At 55.3% G+C, this 26,340-nt stretch overlaps 2 protein-coding genes across 7 annotated transcripts; both read left to right on the plus strand.

Annotated features, from left to right (window-relative positions):
• The first annotated feature begins 2,149 nt into the window (after positions 1 to 2,149).
• Positions 2,150 to 8,312, plus strand: RABGGTA (Rab geranylgeranyltransferase subunit alpha). 5 transcript variants are annotated; one of them, XM_084965790.1, is made up of 17 exons: positions 2,150 to 2,192; positions 2,506 to 2,559; positions 2,720 to 2,830; positions 3,201 to 3,325; positions 3,511 to 3,698; positions 3,960 to 4,163; positions 4,485 to 4,568; positions 4,653 to 4,735; positions 4,826 to 4,927; positions 5,036 to 5,141; positions 5,237 to 5,288; positions 5,462 to 5,550; positions 5,693 to 5,785; positions 5,877 to 5,989; positions 6,625 to 6,738; positions 7,008 to 7,095; positions 8,082 to 8,312. In XM_084965790.1, the coding sequence occupies exons 2-17, from the start codon at positions 2,557 to 2,559 to the stop codon at positions 8,228 to 8,230; spliced, it is 1,704 nt and encodes a 567-aa protein (XP_084821916.1). In that variant the 5' UTR covers positions 2,150 to 2,192; positions 2,506 to 2,556; the 3' UTR covers positions 8,231 to 8,312. The 5 variants fall into 5 exon arrangements, with proteins under 5 accessions (XP_084821916.1, XP_005666280.1, XP_084821918.1 ...); XM_005666223.4 differs by having other exon boundaries at positions 5,693 to 5,781; positions 5,873 to 5,989; XM_084965792.1 differs by lacking the exon at positions 4,826 to 4,927 and having other exon boundaries at positions 4,653 to 4,744.
• Positions 8,313 to 8,800: 488 nt separating this feature from the next.
• On the plus strand, positions 8,801 to 25,522 carry TGM1 (transglutaminase 1). Of its 2 annotated transcripts, XM_084969085.1 has the most exons (17): positions 8,801 to 8,953; positions 10,300 to 10,453; positions 10,669 to 10,749; positions 11,430 to 11,753; positions 11,887 to 12,075; positions 13,024 to 13,272; positions 13,665 to 13,783; positions 13,891 to 13,998; positions 14,448 to 14,622; positions 15,028 to 15,166; positions 15,303 to 15,406; positions 17,979 to 18,067; positions 18,558 to 18,711; positions 18,816 to 19,097; positions 19,216 to 19,376; positions 19,972 to 20,108; positions 25,131 to 25,522. In XM_084969085.1, exons 3-17 carry the CDS (start codon positions 10,725 to 10,727, stop codon positions 25,354 to 25,356), a joined length of 2,481 nt encoding a protein of 826 aa, XP_084825211.1. In that variant the 5' UTR covers positions 8,801 to 8,953; positions 10,300 to 10,453; positions 10,669 to 10,724; the 3' UTR covers positions 25,357 to 25,522. The 2 variants fall into 2 exon arrangements, with proteins under 2 accessions (XP_084825211.1, XP_020954865.1); XM_021099206.2 differs by lacking the exons at positions 8,801 to 8,953; positions 10,300 to 10,453 and having other exon boundaries at positions 10,641 to 10,749.
• The last annotated feature ends 818 nt before the right edge of the window (positions 25,523 to 26,340 follow it).

The following is a 26,340-nucleotide window of genomic DNA, read 5'->3' on the forward strand; positions in this document are numbered from 1 at the left end:
CCTCAGACACCTGCACAGTTCCCACTTATCCCACACAAGAGGCCAAATATAACTCCTGACATCTCCTTTTGCCTTAAAGCCAGAGGCTTGTCATTGATTCCACTGCTCTTATCTTTCCAAAGGCACCTGGTTCGGCTTCTGTCTGCCAGCCAGCTAAGTCTGTTTGGCTTTCACTCCCCCACCTTCCTGTCATAGCACATGCCTAAAATGCCTTTCCTACCTTCTTTCCAAAACCAGGACCCACCTTCTTGGAAGCAAATTTGAGACTCATTTCCTCTCTTAAGCCTGCTTGACTCAAACTTCCTAGTTTCAGGATTGCTAACCATTAAAAAACATTTCATGCTTCCTTATTCAGTCTTCCTCTACCCCCTTTCCTCCACCCTTGGTGACTATGATGTAAGATTGTAGCTGGCAGATCTGCACTGTGGGCAATCTGACAGAGGGTCTGTGGGAATATGGTTTCAATCTTGGCCTCACTCAATGGGTTAAGGATCTGGTGTTGCTGCAAGCTGTGGTGTAGATCACAGATGTGGCTCAGATTCTGCATTGCCGTGGCTATGGTATAGGCCAGCAGCTGCAGCTCCAATTTGACCCCTAGCCTGGGAACTTCCATATGCTGCAGGTGTGGCCCTGAAAAGAAAAAAAATTAAAAAAAGATAAAAGGAGTTATTCTGGCAAAGGAAGGGCTGTGGAAGAAAAAGAATAAAGAAGAGGGAACAGACTAGATGCCTGGGAAACTGCAAGTCCTTCTATCAGCTGTAATGAAGGGTTTTTAACAGGGACAGGCAGGACATGACACCCGAGGGGCAAGCAAGTCCCATGTGCCAAGAATCTTGATGTGCTGACCTGAGACGTTCAAAGTCTTTCCTAAAAAGTTGTCAGGAGCCATGGAAGGGTTTTAGGCAGAGATGTAACATGACTGAATTTACATTTCGGAAAGACTGATTCAGCAGCACAGGGATGAACTGATAAAAGAGGGGACAGGATGGAGATGGGGGAACACTGAAAAGACTTTCAACAATCCCAGGAATAAATATGCTTAAGTTTTTAATGTAGTGGGAATGGAAGGATACTAAAGAAATGTTGGGGGGGGTCATCCACTAAAATAGGAAACATAAAGGCTAAAGTTTAGACTGGAAGGGGAGACAGTAATATCTCTCAACTTTTGGAGTTTGATGGGACAACTAGGTGCTACCTAATAAGCTTGTGAATGTGTGTTTGTGTGTATATTTTTTTCTAATATTAAAGTTTGCAAGACATCTGGGCTGGAGACATGTTTGAATGTCATCAAACTTACAGGTAGAAATTAAAACCACGACTGTGGATGAAGTCACCCAGGGAAATTGTGGGTCAGAAGTTCTGTGGACCCAGGATAGAACTCTGGGGAGCTCCAGCTCCAAGCAGTTGAAGACTTGGGTCTGTGAACATTCTCCCGGGAAGGTGTTCAAAATGGAAAGGAGTGAGGGAAGGGCCCTGGAAACCCACATTTAGGGGAGGAGAAAGTTAACAGATGAGAAGGGGAGGGCAAGTGTGCAGGAGAAGCCAGGACAGGGGGTCCGAGGGAGGTCAGTTGCATCAAATGCTGCAAAAGTCTCCTGCTGTCTAGTACTAGGAACTCTATCTAGTCACTTATGATGGAGCATGATGGAGCATAATGTGAGAAAAAGGAATGTATATGTGTACGTGTGACTGGGTCACCTTGCTGTACAGTAGAAAATTGACAGAACACTGTAAACCAGCTATAGTGGAAAAAATAAAAATCATTTATAGAATAAAATAAAACCATGACCAGAAAAGTGGTTAAAAACAACAACAACAACAAATGATGCAAAAGTCAATGAAAGACAGGAAAGCCCATCCCTTAGATTTGGCAACTAAGAGGTGTACAGTGCGGCCAGAGTGAGGTCAAGCGAGCGATAACGGCGTGGGCTTCCGGCTGGTGGCGAAAACTTTTCAACTGAAACACACTTTGAAGAGCTGCCGGGAAGTGCAGACCGCACTGCTTTCGCACCAGCGGCCTAACAGACTGAGACTTGGCGTTTCCGGACTGCCGGCTCCGCCGCAGGCCCTTCGCCAGGCCTGCAGAGGGCGCTGCGCTTCAGAGAGCCGAGGCGTGACGCCGCTCTAGCCAACGTTTGGGCTCGCTGGCGGGCGCCGCATCTCTGCGTTCCGCAGTCCTCCTCGCAGTACAGGTGGGTCCGCGCGCAGGGGGCGGCGGTGCTTGCGAGCTATGGGGCAGGCGGGTAGCGGCACCCATTGGGTGGGGAGTTGTCCCGATCACTTAAGTGCGGCAGATTGGGTCCAGCCCCAGCGGATCGGACTCTGGATAGGGCCGCACGGGTGCAAGCCCCAGTTCGGTGGGTGCCTTTTGGACTTGCAGTGCCTGTCCCAGGACCCCTTATTACCCCAGAGGTCTCCGCCCAGGCTCGCGTGCGACTTCCTGGGGACAGCTAGGGGCGGGGCTCCCAGGGGCGGGGTTCCCATGATTGACACTTCTTTCCTCAGATTTCACGGGCGCTCCTGGACCCTCCCCTGCCCTGAACCTGAGCCAGCACCATGGTGAGAACCCTGAACCTAGCCCCTCTCCTCCGCATGCCCATGCCCACGGCCTTGCCCCGCGTGGCCTTGCCAGATATAAACCTGAGACTCCGCAGTGGGGGTTTGGTGGGTTTGCCCCTGCAAGGCAGCCTGTTCTCGTCCAACCCGCGCATCCCTGTAGCACGGGCGCCTGAAGGTGAAGACATCAGAAGAGCAAGCAGAAGCCAAAAGGCTAGAGCGGGAACAGAAGCTGAAGCTATACCAGACAGCCACCCAGACCGTCTTCCAGAAGGTGGGGCCCTCAGACGTAGCCCCCTCCTGCAGCGGCTCCCTTAGTACAGCACTGAGGCCAAGAGCTGGGCCTTAGAGTCAGACCGCCTGGATCCACATCTGGTTTCTATCACTTAATAGCTGTGTGACCTTAGGCAAACTATTAAATCTCTTTGGACCTCAGTTTGCCCGTCTGTAAAATGGGGCTAATAATTACACTTAAGATTGTTGTTAAAATTAAACGAAAGAATACGAGGAAACCCATATAGTGCTCTGTAGAGTACCTGTTGTATAGTGTGGGATTCACAGAACAGTCTGTAGTTCTATTTATGGTCTTCAGTCCTGTGGTGGGAGATTGATATGATCTCTGACCCTGCTGTCTATCTTCTCAGCGTCAGGCTGGAGAGCTGGATGAGTCAGTGCTGGAACTGACAAGCCAGATTCTGGGAGCCAACCCTGACTTTGCCACACTCTGGAACTGTCGACGGGAGGTGCTTCAGCGGCTGGAGGTCCAGAAGTGCGTAGGGGTTCAGGGCCCAGGGAAGATGGCTCTGGCCTTGCCCCACCTGGGTCCAAGGATAGAGGACGAATGGGGCAGCCGAGGCATAGGCAGAAGGCAGTGGAGGGCTGGGTGCAAAAAGTCAGAGGTGAGCTGAGATTGGGTGTTGGAGGGCCCTGACCCTCATTCCCCTCTGGGTGCAGGTCCCCGGAAGAGTTGGCCGCTTTGGTGAAGGCAGAACTGGGCTTCCTGGAGAGCTGTCTGAGGGTGAACCCCAAGTCTTATGGTACCTGGCACCACCGCTGCTGGTTGCTGGGTCGCCTGCCAGAGCCCAACTGGGCCCGGGAGCTGGAGTTGTGTGCCCGCTTCCTCGAGGTTGATGAGCGGAACTGTACGTGCCTGCAGATTCTGTCCCCACAGGGCTCAATTGCCCCACATCCTGGTACAGCACCTCAGTAAGGCCCAGAGTGGGCAGGGATGGCCTGACAGGCCCAGTGAGCTGATGGCCAAAGGGATGAATGATGGAACCAAATGCATCCTCCGTGGAGTGCGTAGAAGTGTTTCTCAGGGCCTCCAAGGGAACTCCACGGGTACCAACCGGGGAGCTCCTCTGGCCCTGCATCTGAGATGTGCCGTCTGCCCTCCCCTGCAGTTCACTGCTGGGACTACCGGCGGTTTGTGGCCTCCCAGGCAGCTGTCCCCCCCGCGGAGGAGCTAGCCTTCACGGACAGCCTCATCACCCGAAACTTCTCCAACTACTCCTCCTGGCATTACCGCTCCTGCCTCTTGCCCCAGTTGCACCCCCAGCCAGACTCTGGACCCCAGGGGCGCCTCCCTGAGGATGTGCTGCTCAAAGGTAAGCAGAGTCAGGGGGTGCTGTGCAGTGCCGCCTTTCCAGCCCTGATGCCTAGCCCTGTTTCCGAACCTGCCACTGGGTTTACTGAGTACCCACTTTGTGCCTGGCTCTGAGGGTGCACAAGATCCAGCCCCTGGCTGCAGCAAGCTCAGGTGTCCAATGGCAAAGAAAAAAACTGACATATGTAGTAGCCCCTGGGCAAGGCCAGCGTATAAGTGAAACTGAGGGCTGCAGGTTCTCCAAAGAGGAGGTGGGATGTCGGGGTGGCCAGGAGCCCAGCAGGGTCCCAACCACAGCCCCATATCTCCTTGGCCCCCACAGAGCTGGAGCTGGTGCAGAACGCCTTCTTCACTGACCCCAACGATCAGAGTGCCTGGTTCTACCATCGCTGGCTCCTGGGACGAGGTGAGCAGTGGGGAAAGAGGCTTAGTGATTAGAGCTTGGAACAAATGGAAGAATATATAAGGAAGCCTGTTGTCTCCCTTGCAGCTGATCCCCAGGATGCCCTGCGCTGCCTGCACGTGAGCCGGGATGAGGCCTGTCTGACTGTCTCCTTCTCCCGGCCCCTCCTAGTGAGTCTTGCACCCTTTACCGGAGAACATCGTAGATTGGGGGCCTGGTGCTGTTGGAGTGATGGGTCTCTCATTTGTCCTCTGTGCCAGGTGGGCCCCAGCACGGAGACCTTGCTGCTCATGGTTAATGAGTCACCCCTGTCCGTGGAGTGGAGGACCCCAGATGGCAGGAACCGGCCTAGCCATGTCTGGGTATCCCAGGAGTGGTGGGGCAGAGTTGGGGGTGCTGGGGCAGGGTTGGGATAGGACAGTCAGAAAAGTGGGTGCAGCCTGGGCTTTTCCTTAACGTCATGCTCCCAGCTCTGTGACCTGCCTGCCGCCTCCCTCAACGACCATTTGCCGCAACATACGTTTCGTGTCATTTGGACAGCAGGCAATGCCCAGAAGGAGTGTGTGCTCTTAAAAGGTGACACAGCCTGCAGCTTCCACCTCTCGCAGCAGCCCCCCACTCCTCTCCTCCTCTCATGGGTGTCCCCTCCTTCCACCTACTCTTTCTCTCAGGCCGCCAAGAGGGCTGGTGCCGAGACTCAGCCACAGATGAACAGCTCTTCAGGTGATGACAGGGAACATACAGACAAGGAGCAAGGCTCTGGACTCTGGGCATCAGGCAGCTGGGGCGGGGGGGCTGAGGGCTTAAGCAGATGGTCTTGGCCTGGATACTAGGGAGGACTGGTGCCCAGGGCTGTTTGTGGGCATCACCCCCTCCCCCACTTCCTCCACCCTCAGGTGTGAGCTGTCAGTGGAGAAGTCCACGGTGCTGCAGTCTGAGCTGGAATCCTGTAAGGAGCTGCAGGAGCTGGAGCCTGAGAATAAATGTGAGGTCCAATTCCCTGAGATCCTGCTCCTCCAGGGAGGCCCTTTTCTGGGGGCCCCTTGGGGAGAGCAGGGCAGCTCTCCAGAGGATGGGAGCAGAGGAGGATCCAAGGGAGACCATCCTCTTCCCTGCCATCTCCCCAGGGTGCCTGCTCACCATCATCTTGCTGATGCGGGCGCTGGACCCCCTGCTGTATGAGAAGGAGACGCTGCAGTACTTCCAGACCCTCAAGGCAAGTCTGGCCTGTGGAAACCGGTGTAGGGCAGCCCCAATGGGCAGGAGGGCTGCTGACACGCGTTCCCTGTCGGCCCCCTCCCTGCCAGGCAGTGGACCCGATGCGGGCCGCGTACCTGGATGACCTGCGCAGCAAGTTCCTGCTGGAGAACAGCGTGCTCAAGATGGAGTACGCGGACGTGCGCGTGCTGCATCTGGGTCACAAGGTAGGGACTGCGCATGTGCCTTCCTGGCCAGCCCTCTTCCTCACCTCCCAGCTGGCTGGCTTTGATGTCCACTCCCTGGGCTTCGGCTGAGACCCTCACCAGCTCCTGGCTCTGTCTTCAGTCTCAGGTACCTTTCTGGATTCGTCTTCCTCAGCTCATCCCCATGCTTCTCTCCCTGGAGCAGGCACCAACCCCAAAGCCTGGATAGATTCCAGAGATTTCTGACGAACTTTCCAGATTCTTTTTTTCCTCTCTTTGTAGTCCTTCCCAATCAGTCTTCCCGACATAGCAGATCTGTCCCATCACTGCTGCCCACCTTCGCTCCCACCAAAGCAATCCCCCAGACTTACCCGGCCTGCACCTGCCAGGGTCTGTGTCTATCCCAGCACCCTCCTCCACCCCTGTATCTGCCCCCTCCCTCCGCTCTGCTGGCCACCCCAGCCCCAGCTGCACTCACATCTGTCCTTTGTCCTTGACATAGCCAGGGGGTGTGAGGTAAGCTCCCTACCTGCCCCATCCTGTGCTCAGCTGGCATCCCCAGGGGCTTATGTGGGGCACACAGGGCAAGTGCCCAATAAATGGTGGCTGAGGACTTTCCTCCAGGTCTCGCTGGGTGTCTCATCCCCCCTCTTCAGGATCTGACGGTGCTCTGCCATCTGGAACAGCTGCTTTTGGTCACTCACCTTGACCTGTCACACAATCGTCTCCGAGCGCTACCGCCAGCCCTGGCTGCCCTGCGCTGCCTCGAGGTAACGCACTCACTCCTCTGTCACTGTCCTGGATGGTCCTTTCCCACTTCCTCCACCTCTGAAGTCTGCCCACCCTACAAAGAGATGCCCAGGTGCTCCCAGTTCCCACAGATGATTCCTGTCCTGCCCTCTGTTAGCCAGTCCGACCCCAGGAACCCCTCCAGACATTGTAAGCTGATCACCCTGGGCTCCCTGGTGGCTTGTACCAATCCCAGACTGACAGCTGCCTGCCCTGCCTTGCCTTCCCGACCCCCTCCCCTGCTCCCCAGGTGCTGCAGGCCAATGATAATGCTATCGAGTCCCTGGACGGTGTCACTAACCTGCCCCGGCTGCAGGAGCTCTCCCTGTGCAACAACCGTATCCTTCCTTTGGGGTTTCTTTCAGGCAGCAGCTAGGGGGAAGTGCCACACCAGGAAGGGACAGATAGCAAGCAGGGTGGGTGTGCCCCTGGGCATGGGGAGGGGGCTCTGGCCATCTAAGCTGAGGAGAAAGGATAGCTGTAGGGGGCTGGCGCTGACTCACACTGGCAGAGTTTTTGCAGGGTGGAAGTAAGCGCCTTCTCCAGGCAGAGTTCACAGACCAGCGGCTTATAGATGTTCTTGGATACCACATCATTTTGGGGAGGGTTTTTTTGCCTTTTGGTTTTTTTTTTTTTTTTTTTTTTTTTTTTTTTTTTTTTTTCGCTTTTTAGTGCCGCAGGTATAGCATATGGAAGTTCCCAGGCTAGGGGTCTAATCAGAGCTATAGCTCCGGCCTACACCACAGCCACTGCAGTGCAGGATCCGAGCCTCGTCTATGACCTACACCACAGCTTACGGCAACGCCGGATCCTTAACCCACTGAATGAGGCCAGGGATCAAACCCACATCCTCATGGATCCTAATCAGGTTCGTTAACCACTGAGCCATGAAGGGAACTCCCCCACATCGTATTTTTTTTTTTTTTTTGAGTCAGGAAGTTTCATATTTTAAACAATCTAGACTTCTGATTCTTCTCAAAAATTGGAAGTTAAAGCAATGTATGGCCTGCATTTGCACTTGGCAACCCTTGGCCTTGGATGAGTCATGGGTGCTTCTGCAGCCAAGGCTAGCTTTCCCTTTGGCCATGGTCTCCATCACAACTTCTGGTACTGCATCCAGTCAGCCTCCTGTGCTTCCTACCTGGCCCCCAGAGGCAGGTGTTTGCAGTCTAGAGCCATACGCCCTTCAGGGAAGTGGACAAGGTGCCCATCAACCAGGCTGCCAGGCAGCAGTCCCCGTTCTTGAGGGAAAGACAGTGATGGGTACATGAGAGCAGACAGATCTGGGGGAACCCCCCCAAGCATTCCTTGACTCCTGCCCAAGGCCTCCAGCAGCCTGCAGTGCTCCAGCCTCTTGCCTCCTGCCCCAGGCTGGTCCTCCTCAACCTGCAGGACAACCCCCTGTGCCAAGCAGTGGGCATCTCAGAGCACCTGGCTGAGCTGCTCCCTTCAGTTAGCAGCATCCTCACCTAAAGGACCCTGCCCCCACCCTTGCCCCTTTAACTTATTGGAACTGAATAAACAATGAAGAGGCCCCCAAAGGCCACTGAGCTGCCACAGCCACCACCATTACTACTGCCGCCTATTCTGGAAAAGAAAGGGAGAGAAAAGCTGGTTCTCTCCCTCTACTTTTGTTTTATGCTCAGAACCACTGTTCCCTATCATGGAGAAGCAGAGCCTCAGTGTCTGGGGCTGAATCAGGGCAAGGGCTGAATTTGAGTCTCTCTTCTGGTTTGGGGCTGGGCCGAGTCTAGGTTCGAGGCTGGGATCAGGTCCTGGCTGGTGCTGGGCTACAAAAGCATCTGTAAGTCTCTCCAACTGAGAGGCCTCATAAAATTTTCTGCTGTGATCCCTACCTCTTCCAGACGCCCTCTCTGCCCTGGCTCCCCTTCACCACAGCTGAGAAAGCCATTCCCAGGAGGAGTCGGGCCAGGAGGCCTGACTCCACCCTCTTATAACAACCCTTAGTCCCCATGAGTAGCATCTTCTGGTCAAAGAGCCCTTGAAAATACTTGATCCCATTTGATCCTGACAAGCTCTCAGGGATGAGATGATTGGGCCCATTGTACTGATGAGGAAACTGCCATGAAGACGCACCCAAGGTTGCTGAGCTCAAGTGCTGGAGCCAAGGCTGTCTCTGCAGCATGGTCTGGGCTTCCAGACTCACGTTCTTGCTTCTGGATGGGGCCTCCCGAGGTACCAAGGTGGTGTCCTTTGCCATGTGCCCCCTCCAACATACACCTTGTCCTGACTGAAAGCCCTGAGGTCCTTGATCCTCCCGGAGGGAGGAAAGGGGAGTGGCTCAGGGGTGAGGGCACTGAGTCAAACCTGGCTGGGTGCGGAAAAGAAAGACCGATTGAAACAAGGGGGAGAAAGTGTGGCAAGGTTCCCTCAGTATCTACCTGGGCCCACATATCCAGACTCTCAGGGCCCTGCTCTTTCTTGTGTTCACAGTGATTCATAAATAGCCCTTTACCAAAGCCCTTTGGCTTACCTGCCTCACACCTGCTTGGAATTTTGATTTCTGCTAGTGCATCTTCTGAGTGTTGGAGGTGGGGGCAGGCTCCCCTCATCTCACCAGGGCTGGGACTTGGATGTGAACAGAAAAAAGTCAGCAGGGGTGTGGAGGGCTCCCTGCCAGCTCCTGGAGCCTCTGTCCCCACCCCCTGGGGCACCTCCCTGCCTGATGCATCACCACGCTCAGCCTCTCCTGTCAGCTTCCTTGTGTCTTCTTGCCAGCCCTGTTTTCACTGATTTCTGTTCAGTGGCCCATGGGCAGAGCTGGCACAACAGCGGGATGGAGGGAAGAGACCCCAGCAATAGGCTCAGCCTTCTGGAAGATATCTGACCTTCTCCCTGTCTTGTTCTCTTGGTGGCCTCTCGGGTGGTTCTCCCAGTGTCAGGGTGGAGTTGTGGCAGGTGTCTGGAGCCGGTTGGTCAGGAATTCCCAGGAAGAATTCCAAGTTGGAGGACGCTGGACTCCAGCTGCCCAGCCTTTCAGTGAGAGAGAAGGGGGTTCTCTGCAGCCGGGAGAGGAGGCCTTAGTTCCAACCCGAGCCTCAGAGCAAAGGCCTAAGTCTCCAGACCCCCCAGGATGCGGGAGTGGGGGCAAAAGGGGTGAAAAACCAAGAGATTGCTCCTGCTCTGAACCTCCTAATCTCAAACTTGGAGGGGCACAGGAAACAGGGGGTGGGGGTTGTGGAGTAGCTAGAGGGAGAACGAGGAGCAGATGGTTGGTGGGATCATGGGACCTGGTAGAGCTGGCAGGTCAAGGGGTGTAGAGCTGGCAGGTCAAGGGGTGGCTGGTGGAGCCAGTCTGAGGGCCTGTCTGCTGATGTCACCAGTTTGGGATCCAGGGGCCTCTCAGGGCAGGATGAGTCCCAGAGCCAGGCCCATGGGCAGTTTCACAGGGGTGAGCCTGGCAGCTGGGACCTAAGAGACAGAGGCAGGAGCCTGAGCTTGGGGAACAAAGAGGGTCTGCCCGGCGGGGTGTGGGTGGAAGGGGCTCCCTGCCTCTTTGCCCTCAGAGCTTCTCCTCCCAGGAGAAGGGGTTGCTGACTCGCCCAGCCTGACTCGCGCAGCCTGACTCGCGCTCCCCTGGTGTGGGGTCCCTCACAGCCCTGCCCTCATCAAGGTGTTCCAACTAAGACCTGACAGACGCCGCCCCCTCTCTAGTCCGGCCGCACCCCGCATCAAGTAGGTTCTGGGTTCCTCGAAAGGGGAGAGAGGGCGGGGCAAAGCTTCATTCCCCAGCCCTGCAGACGCAGCCCCCGGAGGCTGGCCCCCTCCCGCAAGGGGGCATGGAGCAACCCCGCTTCCCCTACTTCCCAGAAGCTTGGCCCCGCCCTCCCCTTCTCATAAACCACTTGCCGGCCCGCCCCTCAATCCCACACCTTCCCTTGCTGCGGCAGCGTCTGTCCTGTCCCATCAGTCCCGTCCTGTTCCATCCCGGCCGCGGGACTCAGAGATGCCGTCGCCAACGCCTCCATCAGGTGAGCGGCTCCGACGGGCACTGGCACGGCGGTGTTGAGTCTTGGCGGGGGATGCGCCGAGGTCCGGTCCCAGCCTATCGGTCCCATCGGGGCTCCCCGAACTCCTAAGCTCCTTCCCCCGAGAGCCCGTCTCTTGGCATCTCGCACCGGCGCCTCCCAGCTGCTCCGCAGGGGTGTTTGACCCGACCTGGGGAATGCCAGGACCCCAAGTCACGAATGTCCCTCGCTTGTCTTCTGCAAGGAATCCTGGGTGGGGGATCTCTGCTAAGAAACGGTCCTTGAGGTGGTCAGCCCTGTATCTCTAGACTGAGGACCCGATGGATAGAGGGAGGTGCCCGGATGGTCCTTGCTGCTGGATTTTGAGACTGTGACGTGTCCACTCATTTCCTGGGATGGATCCTTGAGCAAGTTTCTTGATGGGCATCTGGTTTGGTGGATGCCTATGTGAGGGGAAGAAGGGGAAGACTCTTCTCTGTAATGTGTGAAGCTTCTCTAGATGAGTTTAAAGGGAGTCTGAGGAAGGTTTCTGGAAGGGTCTGAGGGAATCTCTGGATCAAGGTCAGATCATCTTGGTGCATCCAGCTGGGATGGAATCAGCTGGATGGAGGATTTCTGGGTGAGCTGACTAGGGCATCCTAGTCTGAATGGGTGATGAGAGCCGCCTTGCCTCTTGCACACAGGCACAACAGATGGTGCTCGTTCAGACGTGGGCCGCTGGGGTGGGAACCCCTGGCAGCCCCCCACCACACCTTCTCCGGAGCCGGAGCCAGAGCCAGACAGACGTTCTCGCCGAGATGGCCGTTCCTTCTGGGCTCGCTGCTGTGGCTGCTGCTCATGCAGGAATACAGATGATGACTGGGGACCTCGTGGAGACCGAGGGGCTGGCTCCAGGGATCGAGGGTCCGGCTCTGGGAGTCGAAGACCCGACTCCCGGGGCTCAGACTCCCGTCGGCCTGGTTCCCGGGGCAGCGGCGTGAACGCAGCTGGAGATGGCACCATCCGAGGTGAGGCCTGCCTGTCACATTGCCTGAGAACCTGTCTGAGAGTCATTCTGGCATCTCTGGGGGGCCCAGAGGCTAATGATGGGGGCCTGGACTCCCCCTGGGGTTTCACTGACATGGATCCCTGGCCTCGCAGAGGGCATGCTGGTGGTGAAGGGTGTGGATCTGCTGAGTTCCCGCTCGGATCAGAACCGCCGAGAGCACCATACAGATGAGTTTGAGTACGATGAGCTGATTATCCGCCGTGGTCAGCCTTTCTACATGGTCCTCCTCCTGTCTCGGCCCTACGAATCCTCTGATTATGTCGCCCTGGAGCTGCTCATTGGTCAGTGGGGCCTGCAGTGGGAGGGGCGAAGGCCCTAGGCAGGGCAGGGTGGGGGAAGGGGCTAGCTAACAGGGCTCCCTGGCCCAGGTATCAGGGTGAAAGAGGCATCTCTAGGCTCTAGGGACATACTTGTGTGTCCCCTGGGGTGCCTCGGGGGGGGGTCTTGATGTCCCTGTTTTCCAAAGCTCATCCTCCTCAAGCCTCTCAGGGCATCTGTCTCAAAATATTTTCTCTTTGGGTGCACCTCCTTCAGTGTGGCTGCCTTAATGTATCTTTCTTTCTGGATCTGCCCCTTCTTCCCCAGGGTGTGGCTCCGCTCTCTGTCCAACTCTGTCCCTCTATCTCTCTGCCCCCATGGCCCAGGGCAGGTGCCTTCCTCACTGCAGTGCTCAGTAACCAATGACTGCCTAGGCTGGTGATTATACTGCTGCCGGGGGCGGGCGACTCCTCATATCCTTTGATTAGAGCTTAACCTTGCCCACCCGAGTCTCTAATTTCCCAGGTACCCCCACCACCTCCAGCAGGGATGCCCTGGGCTCTGGAAGCTGCAGCCCCAGAGGGCGGATGGGGATGACCTTCAGGATGTGAACTGCTCTTTCATGTGGGACAGGAGCTCATAGGACCCAGCTAGAGTGGTTCTGATCCTTCAGCCCAGGTCCTGGGACAGACAGGCAGGCAGAGGGTGACCTTTTTCTGGTCTCATCTACCATCTCTGAGTTCAGTGTCAGGGGAACAGGTTTGGGATGTTGGACTAGAGCTCTGCCCTGACACGTGAGCCAGCATCGGGTGGGGACAGAGCTACTCTCAGACTGATCTGGGCAATGGCCCAATTCAGGGACACACACGGTGGCTCATACACATCCTGGGTGGGGCTGGGAGAAGTCCAAGTCTCCATTCCCCCCTCTTCAGGGAGGCTGCACCAGCTTATCGGGGCTTCCCTCCCTCCAGGAAACAACCCTGAAGTGGGCAAGGGCACACACATCATCATCCCAGTGGGCAAGGGGGGCAGTGGAGGCTGGAAGGCCCAGGTGACCAAGTCCAGTGGGCAGAATCTGAATCTGCGGGTCCACACCTCCCCCAACGCTATCATCGGCAAGTTTCAGTTCACGGTCCGCACACGCTCGGAAGCTGGCGAGTTCCAGTTGCCCTTTAACCCCCGCAATGAAATCTACATCCTCTTCAATCCCTGGTGCCCAGGTGAGCCTGCTGGAGTTAGGAGCAAGGCGTGGACAGGAGGGGTGGGCAAGTCAGGGTTTCCTTTCCCGGGATCTGCCTGCGTGCCTGGGTGCCTGGCCCTAGGAGACGCCAGCCTCCATTGTCCAGCTGAGGGGACCCAGATCCAGTGTAGAGAGGTGACCTACCCAGGGTCACAGAGCCTCACCTCTCCTGGGGAAGAGCCCTGGTTACAGCCACCCTTCTCCCACCATCTCTATCACACTGGCTCCATCCTTTCTGGGAGCAGTGTCATCAGGCTGGAGGTGTCCTTGCTCTTCCTCTGTGATCATGAGCCCTGCAGAATCAGCCCAGGGGCAGGTGGGACCCAGGGAGAGGGCTGGAGGGGACCAGGAATGTATGTTTTGGGGACACAGAGGACATCGTGTATGTGGACCACGAGGATTGGCGGCAGGAGTACGTGCTTAACGAGTCCGGGAGAATTTACTATGGGACTGAAGCACAGATTGGCGAGCGGACATGGAACTACGGCCAGGTATGGCTGGCCAGGGCCTGGTGCACTCGGAGGCACTAGAGGCAGGTGGAGCGGGGTGGGGGAGCAGGTGCTGGCCTAGGCATCACCTCTGTCCTTCCTCCCTCCAGTTTGACCACGGAGTGCTGGATGCCTGCCTGTACATCCTGGACCGGCGGGGCATGCCATATGCGGGCCGAGGGGACCCAGTCAGTGTCTCCCGGGTCATCTCTGCCATGGTGAGCACCCTCGTGTCTCTGATCCCTACTGTGTGTCTGCCTGCTGCCTCCCCTACCCCTCCTCCCCCATTCCTACCCTTTCTGATTCTTGGAGGACCCCAACCCTGTCCCTGCCCTTGCAAAGGATACTGTGGGCAGGGTCTCAGTCCTCTTGCCTCCCTTGCCTGCCCCCCACCGTCCCCTTCCTGGCTCCAGTCCCAGCTCTTGTGGAATGTAGGGCCAAACCCAAAACTTGGCACACCCAGGATTCACATTCCTGTGTCAGACTAGGGTGGGGGGAGGGGCAGAGGGCTCTGGGAGGGGAGGGCAGGGCTCCGGCTGCCCTGGGATCCTGAAACCTTTAGGGCTGAGGGATGGCTGCAGGGTCAGGGGCTGGGCTGGTGGCCACAGGGCAGGCAGGTCATGAGCCTCTCCTCCAACTCTGCCCCACCCCATCCTGTCCCCGGCAGGTGAACTCCTTGGATGACAATGGGGTCCTGATTGGGAACTGGTCTGGCGATTACTCCCGTGGCACCAACCCATCAGCGTGGGTGGGCAGCGTGGAGATCCTACTCAGCTATCTCCGCACCGGCTATTCTGTCCCCTATGGCCAGTGCTGGGTCTTTGCCGGTGTGACCACCACAGGTAGTGGAGGGATGGGACAGGAGCGGCCTGGGCTCCAGGAAGGAGGGAGGGAAGCAGGCTCCACCTTCAGGAGCCCAGCCCAGTTGTGGCTGCAGAGGGGGCAGGCCAGGCGGGGGTGGATGGTAGGTTGGCCTTAATTATCATTAATTAGTGTTAACAACCAAGAGAGGCCTAGAGGAGAGGAGGGAAAAGGGACAGGCAGGGACAAGGGCAGGCAGGTGGCCAGGCATCCCCTAACTTCCAGTACTCCCTGACCCAAAGACTTCCTGGTCCTAGTGACCCCTGACCCAGCTTGGCAACCCCAGTTGTCCTTGGCCCCCTGCTATTCCTGACCCAATGCCTGACTACCCTCTCACCCCTGACCTGGCCCCAGGCCCTGAACCCCAACCCTGGCCTTCCCCACAGTGCTGCGCTGCCTGGGCCTGGCCACCCGCACTGTCACCAACTTCAACTCTGCACATGACACGGACACATCCCTCACCATGGACATCTACTTTGATGAGAACATGAAGCCACTTGAGCACCTGAACCACGACTCTGTTTGGTGAGGGTGGGGTTAGGGCTGGGCTGCCCATCCCTGCTGAGGACCAGTGGCCCAAAGCCTGGATGCCCAGGGATGATGTGGAGGCCCTGGGAGTTGGGGGGGCTGCTCATGGAGCCCTCTGTCCACATCCATCCAGGAACTTCCACGTGTGGAATGACTGCTGGATGAAGAGGCCGGATCTGCCCTCAGGCTTCAACGGGTGGCAGGTTGTGGATGCCACACCCCAGGAGACCAGCAGTGGTGAGACGGGGCCCTGCCTGGACCCCACCTGGGGGCCCTCCCTCTCTCCCCAGCCTGGGTAACAAAGTCTGGTGTCCTGGATGGGGACTTTGAGCCAGGTCCCTTGACCCCACAGTTCTTCAGACAGGGCTCAGCAGAGCAATCACCAGGTGGCCCTTCATATATTTTCATCTGCATAACTAGCTGCCTACATTTTATTTATGTATGATCATTAATATTCTCAGATGGTTCAGAAGTCCAAAGACTCGAGAGAATTCAGTGAGAGGGTCCCTCAAATCCATTCTTCCCACTTGCTTTGTTACTTACATGTCCTGGAGATAATTCATTGCAGGACCTTTTTGTTTATGTGTACATTTTTTTTTGGCTCTTTTTTTTTTACCCCCTAGGGCCTCACCCACAGTATATGGAAGTTCTCAGGCTAGGGGTTGAATGGGAGCTGTAGCTGCTGACCTGCACCACAGCCACAGCAACTTGGGATCTGAGCTGTGTCTGCAACCTACACCACAATCAGGGCAATGCCAGATCCTTTAACCCACGGAGCAAGGCCAGGGATTGAACCCGCATCCTCGTTGATACTAGTCGGGTTTGTTTCTGCTGAGCCACAACAGGAACTTCTATATATACTTTTTTTTAAGCTTAAAAAGTCATTATTATAAGTGAAACCTGCCTGGGGGGGATATAGAATTGTATAACATAAAAGTTCCCCAATTTCTTTCAGGAGGTTTCTGTTTTGTTTTGAGAAAATTCTGAGTCCTACCCCAGACCTGATACATCAGACATCCTGAGAACCAACGCTAGGAATCTGCATTTTTAAGTTTCCCTGGTGATGTCACAAATCAGCTGGGTTTGGGATTTTCTCTAGGACTGGAGCATTAGGTCAGCAGCAGAGCAGACCCAGCTCCTGACTCGCTCTTTTTGACACATATTCTCGCTTTTCCACTGCTCGCCATGAGGTACAGTATGGAAAAAAATCAGGGTCATGTCGGTTCAAAGGAGAAAACAGCTTGTATAACGCAGTCCAGCCTAAAAGATAATCACTAATGACATAACCTACTAGTCCCTTTAGTTTCTGTAAAAATTAGACTTCCCGGGAGTTCCCGTTGTGGCTCAGTGGTTAACGAATTCGAGTACGAACCATGAGGTTGCGGGTTTGATCCCTGGCCTTGCTCAATGAGTTAAGGATCCAGCATTGCCATGAGCTGTGGTGAGGTCGCAGATGAGGCTCAAATCCTGCATTGCTGTGGCTCTGGTGTAGGCCGGCAGCTTCAGCTCCGATTAGACCCCTAGCCTGGGAACCCCCATATGCTGCGGGAGTGGCCCTAGAAAAGGCAAAAAGACCAAAAAAAAAAAATTAGACTTCCCATACCCTCTGTTCTCAAATGGGTCCCTCACCCACTTCCTACCTTAACACTCTGGCCCCAGGCAGCCACACCTGCCCTTCCTGCTGCCTCCCCCCCACACACACCTCGCTCTTCCTCACCCTGGGTCAGGTAGCCATCCCCTAGCCTACATTCCTCCTGTGGTCTCCTTCTCTCCCTCTCAATCTTCTCTGTGAACAGTGGCCCCTGAGTTGTGCAACCCAGTGATGCCTGCGATGCTGCAACAGCCTGGCAGCGGTCATCAGAGATCTGAGTTCCGGTCCCCACTCTGGGAGGTGGTGGGCTGGGCAGCAGTCAGGGGCTCAGAGGCCAGCCAGACCCAGAGTGGATTCCAGCTTGATCACTTCTTAGATATGTCATTTTAGGCCATTTCCTTGCACCTTTGGGCTTCGGTGTTCTTATTTGTGATGTGGAGATGAGATATACCATATAGGGTAGTTGGAAGACTCAAATAGGAAGTCATATTAGACTAGCAGCATGGCTGGAACGACTCAGTAAATATTGTAGCTACTCAGTAAATATTAGCTCTTTCCGGTCTCTCTATGTCCACTGTCTTATGAAATCCTGGCATCTGCTTTGCCTTGCTGAACCTGTTTCCCCATCTGTAAAAGGAGACCACGGTGCAAGGTATTTTCTAAGATGCTTTCCTGATTGATGGCCCTCACTTCCTGCTGTGCCCCCTCCTCCGTGTCAGCCCCTCACCTCCAGAAAACCTCCTGACCCGATGAGGACAGACTCTATTCCCCACCAACTCCCTTCCTACCTCCCCACAGAGAGAACACAGTGGGCCGTAGAGCTTAGGGATTGTTCTGGATCTTTCTGGAATGGTGACCAGGATGTCATTGCTCTCCCAGCTGGCAAGCAGAGCCACCCTGGGCTCTGGATTTGTCTTGATGCAGGATGGTGATGGGCGGGGGCAGGGGGTGGTCTTGACTTCACAGATGGCTGACACCCAGCTTCAGCCAGTGCAGGAAGTGTGCCAGTGGTTTGGTGACCAAGGCAGGCTTGTCCCCACGGTTGTCTCTGCCCCTCATCCCCCACCGGATGATGGGACCAAACAGAACCGAGCTCTCCTCCATTTGCCCTGCCTGAATTGGACTGGGTGGGGGCTGACCCCTGGTGACGGGCCCAGGACCTGGGGGTCCCCATCAGCCTCCTTGGGTCTCACCTCCGACCTGCCTTCACTCCCCCAGGCATCTTCTGCTGTGGCCCCTGCTCCGTGGAGTCCATCAAGAATGGCCTGGTCTACATGAAATACGACACGCCATTCATTTTTGCTGAGGTGAGGGTGATGCTCCAGGTGACTTCTTGGACAGCCTGGGGAGACCAGGGCACCAGCGTCGGTCCTGGGTTCTCTGGTCCTGACCTTACAGCTGGCCACCTCGGGCAAGTCACTCACCCTAAACTACCCTTAGTTTCCCCAACAGTAAAAGGGGAATAATAATGGCTGCCGTGCTTCCTGTGCTCAGGATCAAAAGAAATAATGGGGATGAAACTGCTTTGTAAATTGTAAAGTCAGCGAACACGCATGAGGGATTATTATTATTACTGTCAGATGCAGTGTAAGGAGCCTCCCAAACCAGCTTCTTCCCTGCTGTCCAGCCTTGTCTGGCTCAGCGTGGAAAGACCCAGTCTGGCTCTGCCAGGAAGCATCCATCCACCCTTTGCATCTAGTCCTCCCTGCAGTTCCGAGGATCAGGGGGAGGCAGCTGGGGTCAGGCCCACTCATTCCTGGCTCACCGCCCCCCCACACCACTGTACTGCCCCAACAGGTGAACAGTGACAAGGTTTACTGGCAGCGGCAGAACGATGGCAGCTTCAAGATCGTGTACGTGGAGGAGAAGGCCATTGGCACGCTCATTGTCACCAAGGCCATCGGCTCCCATATGCGAGAAGATGTCACCCACATCTATAAGCACCCGGAAGGTACAAGCCCCACCCCACCCCCCGGCCAGCTCTGGCCATGCCAAGTGTTCCTGCCGAGCGCTCACCTACCAGCTGTAACCTCGCCCTTGACCCTCAATCCCCAGGCTCCGAAGCAGAGAGGAAAGCAGTGGAGACAGCAGCTGCCCATGGCAGCAAACCCAATGTGTACGCCACCCGGGACTCGGCTGAGGATGTGGCCGTGCAGGTGGAGGCGCAGGACGCAGTGATGGGGCAGGACCTGACGGTCTGTGTGGTGCTGACCAACCGAGGTGGCAGCCGTCGCACTGTGAAGCTGCACCTCTACCTCTCCGTTACCTTCTACACTGGTGTCACTGGGTCCGTCTTTAAGGAGAGCAAGAAGGAAGTAGTGCTGGAGCCAGGGGCCTGTAAGTGCTCCTGCCCTAGCCCCTTGACGGCTGGGCACCCCGGGGCTGGGGGCATGGAGACCCAGGAGGCTGGGTCTGAGGAAGCAGGCCTTGGTGACGCCATGCCTCTTCCCCCCAGCGGAGCGGGTGACTATGCCCGTGGCCTACAAGGAGTACCAGCCCCACCTCGTGGACCAGGGGGCCATGCTGCTCAACGTCTCGGGCCACGTCAAGGAGAACGGGCAGGTGCTGGCCAAGCAGCACACCTTCCGTCTGCGCACCCCGGACCTCTCCCTCACGGTAGAGCAGCTGGCTGGGGCTGGGGGGGACCAGAGGGCAGGGGGAGGGGGCACCAGGCATGACGAGCAGCGGCAGGAGGTCAGGAGCTGGCTCTGGGCCCTTGGGCTTTGGTTTCCTCCTTTGCAGTCAGATCTCATATCCCTGATGGTGTGCTGGCTTCAATTGGGGAGTGAGTTGGAGTTTCCCCTCTGGCTTTGGGGGAGCCCTCTCTAGGGGGCAGAAATGTGGGCTTGGGGGTCTTTTTTTTGTTTTTAAGGGCCACACCCTCAGCATATGGAGCTTCCCAGGCTGGGGACTGAATTGGAGCCATAGCCACCGGCCTATGCCACAGCCACAGCATCGCCAGATCTGAGCCACATCTGTGACCTAGGCTGTAGCTTGCGGCAACACTGGATCCTTTAATCCACTGAACAAGGCAGGAATCAAACCTGTATCCTCATGGATACTAGTTGGGTTCTTAACCCCCCGAGCCACAATGGGAACTCCCAGGGTCAGGCAGGTCTTGATTCTAAGGAGCTTTTCCTTGCTGGTGGAGTGTCTGGTCCCATGAGTTTGGCCAACATCTCTGATGAAAGGGGACTTCTTTTTCTCTCAGTTATTGGGAGCAGCTGTGGTTGGCCAGGAGTGCGAAGTACAGATCGTCTTCAAGAACCCCCTGCCTGTCACCCTCACCAACGTCGTCTTCCGGCTGGAGGGCTCCGGGCTGCAGAGACCCAAGATCCTCAACGTTGGGTGAGTCCAGCCCTTCTTCCTGCCCCTGGCACTGCCCTTGCCTGCCTCCCAGGCTGCCTCAGGTCCCAGCTTTGCTTTCTCTCTGGATCGCCAAGGTTTGTCAGGGCCAGCCAGTGCTGAGAAGTCCTTCTGCGGGCAGCGCTGTGCTGTGTCCCTGCCCTACCTGCCTTACAAGCTCTTTGGGAACTAAAACCTCCCCTAGGAATCACTAGCAACTCATCACTACCATCTCCTAGCCCTCAGGAATTGAGCAGGCGCTTGCAGGAATATTACCTCATTTAGAGACCATAAAAACTCTTTAAAGTACATTAGAGGTCATCATATGATTAGCTTCAAGTCCGGGCTCCATCACTCACCCGCCATGTGCCCTGGGGCAAGTGACTGATTTCCTCTACACCTCAGTTTTCTTACCTGTAAAGTGGGGATAACAATAATACCTGGTCTGAGAGTCAGAGGAAACGTGCACATAGAGCACTGAGTGTGGCGCTCGGCAGTGTCAGTGGTAGCCCCCCACCCCACTGTCCATACAAGATGGGCAGCTGGCGGCCACGCCTCTCCGGGGCTCACAGCTCCAAAGGCGCAGGCGCCGAACTGCCCAACTGCCGCGGTGCGTACCACGCACCGGCTCTCAAGCTTGTGGCTGTGGCGGGGCTGTGAGGGACGCACAGCAGTTCCGGAGGAGATGACCCTGAGACTAGGGCCTTCAACCAGGCTGCCCGGGCCTGATCCCAGCCAGGCAAGGCTCCGCGCCCAGAATGCCTGCAGCCGTGTTCCTGGGCCTGTGCTGTCATCTCTGACACGAACCCACACATGCAAGATCAGCACAGAGGAAAGCAGAGAAGGCCAGAGGCTGACCTTTAAGATCAGCTTTCTGGGGACAGGGGCAGGCATTTCCCTCATTTGACAAAGAGCACCGGAGGGAGCTGGATAGGGAAGCTGGAGGGCCCCTGCCACCCTGCTCTTCCCTCTTCCCACACACAGCAGGCCCTACCAGGGGTGGCCTCCACTTTCGCTGACAGGCCAGAGCTGAGAAGGTTGCTGCCCTGCCCTTTGCCACAGCCTGGCTCCCGGGACGATGAGATGTGTCACAAAGGAGGGTTCTCCTTGTGTCCCCTTACAAGGATCTCTGGCAGCTTAGAGAGTGGAGCTTGGGCCTCCGATACAGCTTGCCTGCTGGTGTCTCTCACCCGCAGATGCAGAGGGAGGGGCCCCTGTCCTGAGGGACACCCAAAGGTGGACTCTGCTCAGCAGCCCCACCAGATCTTCTTATGCCGGTGGGGAGTAAGAACAGGATCAGTGCACTGAGCAGGGGAGCCCCAGCCTCTCTCTTCAGCTGTGGCTTGTGTGAGTCTCCCCCCACTTAAGGCCCCCCCCAAGTCTTCCCACAAGTGAAAGGGTTGGATGATGGCTTCCCAAAGCAGGTCCTCCCCGGGCATTCTGTGGCGCCTCAGCTGCAGTGAGCCCAGGCTGGGCCTCCAGGACAGCGGAGCGCCCTGAGGGGGAAGTTCCCTGGCTGCTGGTTTGGATATATTAGATTCCAAGATGGGCGTTCCTTTGCTCTCGTCTGCACATCAAAGGCTGAGGTATGGAACCCCATTATAGCATAAGGTGTTCCACCCAGCCCTAATAAACATTCCAGAACCTACTCTTCCAGATGGCCATTGTCACCACCAAAGCAGTCCCCAGGAGAGGCTGGAAGTCTCTCCAAACCCTTCTCGGGAATTCCCCCCAGAACCTGAATCATATTCTCTAGAATGTCCCTGGGTGACCTTCCAAAGGGGTGGATTTGACTTTGGGGAAACAGCCTCAAGTCACTTAGAACTAAGACTAATTAATAAGGTAAGTGATCAAGGTGGGTAATGATGCCTTTTTCAATCAGAAATGAAGCTTGGCTCTAAAGGAGGGACCGTGACTCGTCTGAGTGCGCATGTGCACCCAACCAGGTGCACATGATGTGTGTGTGGTTTTAAATGGCTGTGAAGGAAAATCTGAGAGGAGTTTTTTAAAATGTTCAGTGTAGTTGAGCAAGTACATAATTGGAGGATAATGCTAATGTGGATGTTTAAGTTTTCTGGTGTCCTTGTTAGGGAGCTGGTTTTATGACCCTCCCTCACAGGCACATTCCAGCATTAGCAGCTGATGCGCTTGGCATATATTTGCCAACTGGGGTGCAACAAAAGTCTCGCCGGACACCTAAGCCCAGGGTAGAGAGAGATCTTGATATCCCTAGCTGGAACCAGGAGGGCAGCCTCTCTTGGAAATAATGTTATAGGTAAAGGCTAGGCCCTGGGCAGAGCTTCCTCGCCTGCCCGCTTGCCTCCCTCACAAAGTCCTATCTTAATAAATCTATTTCAGGAGTTCCCATCATGGCTCAGCAGTAACGAACCCAACTAGGAACCATGAGGATGTGGGTTCGATACCTGGCCTTGCTCAGTGGGTTAAGGATCCAGCATTGCCGTGAACCATGGTATAGGTCACAGATGCAGCTCGGATCCTGAGTTTCTGTGGCTGTGGCTTAGGCCAGCAGATGTAGCTCTGATTAGACCCCTAGCCTGGGAACTTCCATATGCTGCAGGTACGGTCCTAAAACGCAAAAACAAACAAACAAAAAACAAAAAACCTATTTCTTTTTTTCCCTTTTTTTTGGTCTTTTTAGGACCACGCATGTGGCATATGGAAGTTCCCAGGCTAGGGGTCAAATTGGAGCTGCAGCCACCGGCCACAGCCACAACCACAACAATGCCAGATCCAAGCCTACACCACAGCTCACGGCAACACTGGATGCTTAACCCATTGAGCAAGGTCAAGGATCAAACCCATGTCCTCATGGATATTAGTTGAGTTCATTGCCACAGAGTCACAATGGGAACTCCAGTAAATCTATTTCTTGTCTATCAAAAAAAAAAAAAAAAAAAAAAAAAAAAAGCCAGGCTCTGAAATAGTACAGTTCAATTAGAGTATGGGTGAAATAGACTATTGAAGGCTTATCTGAACCTAAACAACCTTTAACCTTGTATCTATGGAAAAGTGGGCACAATTAAAAACACAAAGACCATTTGATCCCACCCCTCATTTTACCTCTGCTTCCATGTTACACCAGAAAGTGAGGATCATGGGAGTTCCCATAGTGGCTCAGCCATAACAAACCCAGTTAGTATCCATGAGGACACGGGTTCGATCCCTGGCCTCGATCACTGGTTAAGGAACCGGCATTGCTCTGAGCTGTGGTGTTGTTCGCAGACATGGCTTGGATCCCGTGTTGCTGTGGCTGTGGTGTAGGCCGGCAGTTATAGCTCTGATTCAACCCCTAGCCCAGGAACTTTCATATGCTGCGGGTGTGGTCCTAAAAAGACAAAAAAAAAAAGATCAGGAATGATCAATAACTTGTCTGAAGCCATACAGTTAACAGTGGTAGAAGGAGTACAGAGGAGTCCAGGGAGCCTTGAAACAGGCTCCAAGCTAAGTGTTTCACCCCAAGGAGAACTCATTCTCAATACTGGGGTGTTGGTTCATTCCCTTGGAGGACTGTGGTGTTTGGACAGAGTCTGGCTGCAGAGGTGATCCCCAAGGCAGACTCAGGTTGAGCAAGCAGCCAGAGGTAAGGGCTTAGGGCAGAGTCAGGAAAGGACTGAGGCTAACAGGTATGAGTAGGTGTAACAGAAATGCAATCACAGCAGTGCATAGGCACACACACAGATGGCTGGAAGAGCTCAGAGAAGGGTGAGACTGACTCTGAGGGCAGGAGGTGCTCCAGGGAGCCCTCACCGAGGAGGCAGTGTAAGCCTGGAGGCAGCCCAGGGCAAAGTATGAAAACAGAGGTGGTTCAAGGGAGAGAAGGAGCCCGGTGGGGCTGCTGGGCAGGAGAAATTGTGGAAGATGAGGAGGCCATGCAGGGTGAGTCAGAGTGAGCCTGTGTGTCAGGTTAGGGAGCTGCAGTTTCATCTATCTCATAAGCACCACGGAGGCCAAGGCCTTGAAGGGCTCCGTTCACCTCTGAGTGGTTGGAGAGTAGAATGTGAGATGAGATGGGAGGCAAGGAGGCCAGTTAGAAGGTTGGTGAATTTGTGATTCCCAGAGGGGTAGTCTGGGACTAGATTTTCAGAGGTCCATGGAAAGGGAGAAAATACACTGGTGTGTGTGTGTGTTGAGTGAGAGAGTGAGAAACATGTGCTGATGTACACACACGGAGTATATGTCAGTTTGACCATACTAATTGTCATTCTTGGGAAGGACTTTACCTTTTTTTTTTTTTTTTTTTGAGATAACATCCTTCTGAAAGATGACCATAGCAGAGAATAATTAACTTTCTTCCACTTTCTTCCTTGGCAAACCTGAAAGTATTTGGCAATACCATGTTGAGCTGCAAAGTCCCATTTTAAAATTTCTTTGTCCTTGGGGTTCCCTTTGTGGCTCAGCAGTTAACCAACTCGACTAGGATCCACAAGGATTCGGGTTCGAGCCCTGGCCTCGCTCAGTGGGTTAAGGATCTGGTGTTGCCGTGAGCTGTGGTGTAGGTCGAAGATGCAGCTTGGATCCCATGTTGCTGTGGCTGTGGTATAGACCAGCAGCTGCAGCTCCGATTCGACCCCTAGCCTGGGAACCTCCATATGCTGAGGGTGTGGCCCTAAAAAGCAAAAAAAAAAAAAAAAAAGTTTCCTCATTCTCAGAAACCTTACAGGAGACTGAGATGATCTGGTTGGGGCAGGATTATTGGTGATGGAGAGGAGGGGCCGCAGTGCCGCAGTCTTTGTCCAGATGTTTGTGGGAGCAGAGGGGGAGAAGTGCTGGAGGCTGAGGAGACTTCCAGCTTCAGCAGCTGGGTAGGTGGCCACTGATCTGGCGTTGCAGAGGCAGCCTTGTCCTAGTTGGTTGGTAGGTTGACAGGTCGTGGGTGTGGAGATTCCACCTGAGCCCAGAAATGCCTGAAGGGCTCCACCTTCTGCTCCTTCTTTCCTGGCTGCCCTATCAGCCCTTAGTACACCCCCAGTGACCCCAGGCCCCTGACCCTATCTCTTCCCACAGGGACATTGGGGGCAACGAGACAGTGACACTGCGCCAGACGTTTGTGCCTGTGAGACCAGGCCCCCGCCAGCTCATCGCCAGCTTGGACAGCCCACAGCTCTCCCAGGTGCATGGTGTCATCCAGGTGGATGTGGCCCCAGCCGCTGGAGGTGGGGTCTTCTCAGATGCCAGAGGCAACAGTCGCTCAGGAGAGACCATCCCTATGGCATCTCGAGGTGAGGCTTAGCCCTCCACCAGGACCAACGGGACTGGAGTCAGATGAGCAAGGACTCTGCCTTAAGACAGGGGCCCACTGCAGAGCAGCTCCCCCCGGACGCAGGTGGGGAGACCGGGGCACCTGGGGAGGAGCCAATCCCACGTGCACGGATGCTAATAAACTGTTTTTTAATGAAGCTGTTCTTCTGTCCATCTGTCAGTCTATGCCAGACCAAGGAGTGTGCCCCATGGCTTGTCCTGGGGATGCATTTGGCGTTTCCAACACTCCTGGTTCTAAGAAGCATGGCTGGCAGTTCAGCGATGTTACCACTCAGCAGCTGCTGAGGCGGGGCTGCTGGGCATCGGGACGGCCTCCAGTGCTTGCCTGACCAGTCTCCCCCCACCCCAGGGCTGCTAACCAAAGCCCTTTGCAAGCTCCCTGAGCTGGATGGGACTGCCCTCTCTATGGCATGCCCTGTGGGACAGCAGGACCCAGATGGGCACACATCTGAGATAGAAATAGTCTGGAGTTCTCTCTGAGCAAAAGCCACATTCCCATATTTATCTTCAAATACTCTTGTCTGAGAATTTTTACAAAAGAAATATGTGTTGGAGTTCCCATCATGGTGCAACGGAAACAATCCGACTAGGAGCCATGAGGTTGCAGGTTCGATCCCTGGCCTCTCTCAGTGGGTTAAGGATTCCAGCGTTGCCCTGAGCTGTGGTGTAGGTCACAGATGTGGCTCGGATCTGATGTTGCTGTGGCTGTGGTATAGGGTGGCAGCTGCATCTCCGATTAGACCCCTAGCCTGGGAACCTCCATATTGTGCAGGTGCGGCCCTAAAAAGACAAAAAGACAAAAAAAAAAGTAGTATGTGTTCAGTGTTAAGAAAATATAGAAATTTGTAAGGCAGAAAATAACAATTATCTTCAACCCCACCATGTACAGAAAGTAACTATTAATGATGTGTGTCTCATATGCCGCTCTTCCCTCCACATAGCCACTGGTGAGCAT

This window comes from Sus scrofa, chromosome 7 (genome assembly GCF_054392235.1).
Source record: "Sus scrofa isolate SSC_HxYL_T2T_F1_AM1 chromosome 7, Sscrofa_HxYL_maternal_Yorkshire_Landrace_v2.0, whole genome shotgun sequence".
Classification (NCBI taxonomy): Eukaryota; Metazoa; Chordata; class Mammalia; order Artiodactyla; family Suidae; genus Sus; species Sus scrofa.